The sequence below is a fragment of the Gracilinanus agilis genome, chromosome 4 (genome assembly GCF_016433145.1).
Source record: "Gracilinanus agilis isolate LMUSP501 chromosome 4, AgileGrace, whole genome shotgun sequence".
NCBI classification, from domain to species: Eukaryota; Metazoa; Chordata; class Mammalia; order Didelphimorphia; family Didelphidae; genus Gracilinanus; species Gracilinanus agilis.
Genome location: NC_058133.1, coordinates 394,757,154 through 394,763,153, shown reverse-complemented (window position 1 = coordinate 394,763,153; position 6,000 = coordinate 394,757,154). Strand labels below are relative to the sequence as shown.

General features: G+C 39.9%; 1 protein-coding gene across 7 annotated transcripts in view; it reads left to right on the top strand.

Moving 5' to 3' along the window:
- Window positions 1-1,451: 1,451 nt before the first annotated feature.
- Window positions 1,452-6,000, top strand: part of MAP7 (microtubule associated protein 7) — a 203,450-nt gene continuing 198,901 nt past the window's right edge. For 3 of the 7 annotated variants that reach the window (XM_044677075.1, XM_044677076.1, XM_044677073.1), the window contains exon 1: window positions 1,478-1,743. In XM_044677075.1, the coding sequence (XP_044533010.1) occupies window positions 1,611-1,743 (133 nt within the window). In that variant the 5' untranslated portion in view covers window positions 1,478-1,610. Of the gene's footprint in view, window positions 1,744-6,000 lie in introns of all 7 variants that reach the window. The other 4 variants (XM_044677080.1, XM_044677077.1, XM_044677078.1 and 1 more) reach the window with 4 other exon arrangements.

Sequence of the window (6,000 nt, the reverse complement as noted above, 5' to 3'; positions counted from 1 at the left end):
GTCATAGAAAACCTATAGAATGGATCTCATCTTGGCCCAGGAACATACTGTAGTTGTCTGGATTGTATAAACTATACATATAAATTCTGGAGGGACTTATCAGAATATAGTCACGATAGTCTTTTTTTTTTAATAATGAAAATCAATGAATGAGGCAAGGATTTTCTGCTTGTGTTGTTGCAGAATTATGTAATTATTTTCTTTGAAAAATTTTAGACTCAAATTTTCAAAAGTTCAGTGCTTTGGGGAGGTCATCAATAGGGAATACAAATGGAAGAATCTCGTTTTTTGTTTTTTTTTTCATAAGTAACTCCAGAATGGTTCTAGGATTGTCTGCCTTAGAGATAAGAGCCTAAAAAGGAGAAAGAAATTTGGGTCAAGGACTATGAATTACCAGGAACACCCAGAATTGCTGGTAGCAACTTGCTTGTGCAATAAAGGAAAAGTTTTCTGGATGAGCCCTAATTGTGGCAGCATTTTCTCTTCTGCAGAACTAATTTATTCATTTCTCTTCTGTCAACTTGTCATTGAAGTGCTCTGAATGTGTTCCAAGTTATGATCTCTGTGGATATCAAGCAGAATCGTTCAGTTTACCGCCTTTGGAGACCACTTTGTACTGGGTGCACAACGGGAGTGTCTCTCTTGACAGCTACTGGCAAAGTTTGTGGGAGGAGTATGCTTATGTTTATATATAAAGGATGCCAGGAAGTCTTGGATGGGACATTGGACTTGAGATGATGGGAGACAATCCCAGCCATGGTTTTGATTCAACCAGGGATTTCGAGTGTAATAATTGAGTACCTGGCCAAAAAAAAAACAAAAAACAAAGCAAAACAAATAACAACAAAAAAAAATCAGGCTCCCTGCCTGGAGCCTTTTCTCTTGACTTGAATCCTCCTATGCTTGTGCAAGCAAAACTCCATCCCTCCTCCCATCCTGCCGCTGCCTCGCTGACTCCTGCTGCCAAGGCCACTGCTGCTGCTGCTTTGGGAAGGAAAGGAGCTGCCCAGGTTCACGCTGCTTTTGAGTTCCCAGGACCTGGCATTCCAGCAAGCTGCTGCTTTGCAGCTGGGGGAGACAGAGACGCTCCCAGCCCTCCTTTGATTAGGATATGTCAGGGTTGTCAGGGCAACTGTTAACGGTGGCGTATCATATTTTCCCCTCTTGTGTTGCGTGCTGAATATTTTAGTGGGCTGTAGCTGGAAGAAGATTGGAGAAGGGTGCTGCCGCAGGAAGGAAAAGCTGTGCTCTGGGATCTGATTGAACAGGTTAGCCAGTGGAGAGAAGCATCGGATCAATGCACTGTGCCTTTAATCAGGGCTTTCCTTGAGAGTGCAGGGATGGGTGAATGCGGAGAGTGAGTGGGAAGGGGCTTGTGAGGGAGGTGGGGTGGGGGAGGCAGGTGGGGGGAACCGCAGGCCCTCCGCTGCCAAGCAGATAGTAGTATTTGTCAGCTGTTTGCACACTGTTTACCCGTAGGGGATCTATTACAAGTGCTCAAATGATCCGGCAGCTTAGAAGCTAGCAGCTTCACCCGGGCTGCAATTACATAAACATATATTTTTAATAACAAACCAACCAACAAAACCCCCCCCCCGAGTGGCAGCGACATGCCTGGATCAGCTACTGCTATCCGACAAGAGAGGTTGAAGAAGACCAGTCCAAGGCCAAATCCCCCTGGTTTATTCACCATTAATGAGGAAGAAGAACAGCAAAAGAATGGAAATTCCAGAAGGCTGAAAGGTATGCATTAGCTCTCTCTACAGTTTGGTCAGGTTGTGTACAGTACATTCCTGCTACTCTGCCCAAGGCAGGCTGTTCCCCTCTGTACTTAAACTGCATGCAGCACTGTGTAGTGTTTATGACCTACCAGGACACTTTGCAGGGGGACATTTCCACACTATGTACATTTTTTTAAAATTCGGGGACTACGCATTGCCTCTCCTCCTCCTCCCTTCCTCAGTTGATTTTGTAGATTTCAGATGAAACACTTTGTTGAACAAAGCCACCTTCTTTGCTCTCTCAGCTTTGCCACCCTTATTTTCCACATGGGTCTCCACTGATGGTTAATGATGGCATCATCAGTATCTGGAGGAGATAATTTGAGTAGTCAAGATTTTAAATAAGCAGGTCCCCCAGTTTCTTAGAGAAATCAGATGATTTCTATGTGTTTTAAGGGAAAGGAGTTTTGAGTTTGTGGCATAATGAATTCAATCTTACCTGAACCAAGGATGGAAGGACAGAATTCTATGTTTCTAACCTGATGTAGGAGATAAGAGTGGGTGGGAAGAAGAAAATGACATGAGTGAGGGGAAGGGGAGGGATCGAAAGTTGTAGAGAAACTGGGGTGGGGGGTGGGGGTGGTAGCAGGAGCAGTTACCTTTTTTTTAAAGAATGTTTTTATTTTTTCTCAGTTACCTGTCAAAACCATTTTTAACATTCATGGTTCCAAATTCCTTCATCTTTCCCTTGCCCCTCCTTGAGAAGACAAGCACTTTGATATAGATTATGCATGTGCAGTCAGAGCATTTAACTTTTGAGGATAACCTTTCTAAATGTTTTTCTGGAAATCAATATATACTGAGTGTGTATATGCATACATATAAACATATGGGAATATATATGCATATAAATATGAGTATGTATATAAGTATATGTGTATACATATAAATATGTGTGCATGTTATGTAAATATATAAATATGTATATACATATATAAATATGTGTGTATGTATATATGTATGTATATAGGGTAAGGAGGTTCTTTACATAATGCTGGAATATAACAGAGCTCACCCAGCCAGTTCAGTCACTGTGTAACGCTGCATGGTGTACAGCCCTGTCTTCCAGCCAGGACTCCTAGAGTTTTAATTACAACACAGAGAAGGCAGCATTTCAGAATTGTGACTCCCATTCTTGAGTTTTAAGTTTTTAGCATGTTAGCTCTCTTCTCATCTTCCTAATCAGTTTGTAAGTGTTTCTTCCTCTGACTACAAAAAGGATTGTCTTTTGGGATTCCTTCCTCCTCTTTTCCTCCTCCCCCCCCTTCAGCTCTTTGTAGCAATTTAGTGTACTATGTATTCCATTTCTGGCCCTGAGTTGTTACATTTTCTTCTTATACTTATAAGAATGAAACCTGGAGTTCTAGTGGGGAAATATTTGAGCTGTAGGAGACTAAATGCTTAATCAGGACCCCATGGCTGAGGACTAGTGATTTTTCTGGTGCTTGAATAAAGTGTAATCTAGTTTATGATAAGGCTGTGCTTTTTGCATTAGCACTGATGATTTTTAGTCCTTCATTTTAATCTCATTCAGTGTGTTCCTGTAACATATAATCTTATTACTATAGTCATTCTTATTTAATATCTGGCAGGGTTTTATCTGGGGACTGCCTCTTATCTCTTTGCAGAATAACCTTAGTGATTTAATAGTACTGTGAACAGAAGTTTGTTTACTTTCAGTCTCCTTGTTTGCCTGGGAGTTAGCAACATATTCTTGTTCAAACGGCTGTTGACAGTGAACTAAGCCCTTTAAACTGTATTAGCAAGTCATCTAGTCACCTAAGAGTTGGTGACTTTCAAAATTAACGTTCTAGTGGATTTTATGGGATTGTTCTCATGGGGTTTTTTTAGAGGCATTCTTGTGATTTGTGATGATTTTCCTTTGTGTGCCCTTGGGGCAGTGTTCAAAAAAAAATGGCACTTCTTTTCCCTTAGTATTGTATTGCTCTTTTCTATAGATTTTTCTCTCCTTGATATCCTTCCTCATTACTCTTATCTTTATAAGTCCAATTTGAAAGGGAAAGAATGAGAATATTAAAAAGAAAAGTACTCCCTATGAATATATTCTCTTCCCTTAGATCAGCATATTATAGTGGTTCAGGGGGAAATAAAGAGCCTTAAATCTTTGGGGGGGGGGGTGCACAGCTGGAATCTTCAGTCTTTCACTCCTCCCTCCCAGATGGAAATTCATTCTGCTGTCAAAGGATCTCATATCTTTCTTGCTCTTTACAAGTTGGACCCCTTCTGAAGTGGTCTCTAATTGTCTGACATTGACTTATGCCAACAGGTCTTTGAGTGAGAATATAACTGATTACTCCAATACCACAATTTCTGATCATAAAAGAGCTTCCTAGTCCACAGAGAAGTGATTTTTGGAATTCTGGCATCTCCACTAAGGATACTCCTGTTTTTACTGACACTCAGTAAGGCTATGCCCCTAGATAACTGACATGGGTTCAAAGATCTATAGTTAGAAGGAATTTCAAGGGTTACCTAGTTCAGCTCTCATTTTATAGATGAATAAACTGAGGATCAGAGAGATGAAGTGACTTGTTATTTGCAGAAGGGAAACTATCAGTGAGTTATAGTACAGCAACCTTCTATTATAATTGCATGGTCTGAGTTTGTGGAAAATTTCAAATATTCCCTTCTCCAATCTGTGGCTGCTACTTGATAGACAAGTTTTGTTTGTTTGTTGTTGTTTTTTTTAATTCCCTTCTAGCTATCAATTCCCAGTACCTTTCCTCTGCAGCTCATATAGGACGCCTAAGTTCTCCAATGATAATTTTCAAAACAACAGACCCAGATAGCCTAATGGGACCTTTTCTGTGTGCCATTATTAAGATTAGTGATCAAAAACTTGTTTTCTTCTCTATCAATTTCCCAGCTTAGTCAGACAGTCATGTCTAAACCTAGTTTTCATGACTGATATCTCTTTCCACTATCAGTCCTGAGAAAAAAGAAGCAGGATAACAAAATTGAAAATGCTAAAGGGCTCCTATCCAGGGATACATTGTGTGTCTGTTTTAATGATGAATTGTTGTGTTCCCAGGTATCCAAAATGAAAGGTAACTGCTTTGAATGAATTTTTAAAAGGAATGCTTCTGCTATTCTCAGCCTCCCCCCTCACCCCCCAACTGGCTAGCTTTAGGAATTGATTTCAGTGATTTCATTGGTCTAAGGAACCTACTGAACTCTCTGGTAGAGGAAACACCCTCTACCAATACAGATGGGCTCTTTTTTTGTACCTCATGATCTTAGAGTCTTGCTCAGAGGTTAAGTTATTTTTCCAGGGGCATATAACTTAGCTAGTATATATCAGAGGCAGCCAGGTATTTGTGTACCTGTCGTTATCTACTGTACTGTATTGCCTTTATTCACAATTCTTTTAGGGTAAGCCTTGCTATAATTTGGTAAATGTTTGTATAGAGGCCACCTTAATTCTGCAATGATAATTTGTTCTACCATGCAGTCAATAAATATGTATTTCCTTGTTTTTCTTTTTTAAAAGAACCCTTTCTCAAAGATCCATGATTTCATCATGGTGGATATATCCTCTACCAATGTTATTTATACCCTTTCTACCCCTTTACACTATACTTTCATGAGTTGCTATGACCCAAAAGACTAATTCATTACCTGGTGTTCTACCTTGTCAGGATAAGCCACTTTGAACTGTTTTTCAAACTACAATACCCACAATCCATCACTACACTTCTACTTAATTTGGTTTAGGACCTGGGGATTCCACAGCTATAGCCTTGGTGAACTCAGTCACCTTGAGCCAGGATGAGGTGTCAGAGAAGCACTTTAGCATAATTTTTAAAAAAAAGTATATGACATTTAAAATAGCAGTAGTTGTTTTGTGTTAATGCACCAGAGCTTGGCTATTGTGCTTTTTGTGAGAAAGACAAGAGAAGGACTTTGTGTAGCCAGACTTGGCTTATCAGTGTTTCTTTTGACATTTGAATAATTCCATTGGATGAATTCCAGCCTGGACCTGACTTGACATTGAATTCTCCTGTGGGAGGTGTGGCTATAAAATTAATAGATATTTTTGAGTGCTTGTAAGCTAGATTATAAAATTTTAGAGGGCAGGGATTCGTGGGGTGTTTTTGTTTTGTTTTATCTTTGCATCAAGCCCAGGCCCCTGCTTATTGTTTGTTGGATTGAATCAATCAGATTGACCAGGACTTGTGCCTCCATAAAAATGTCTCTC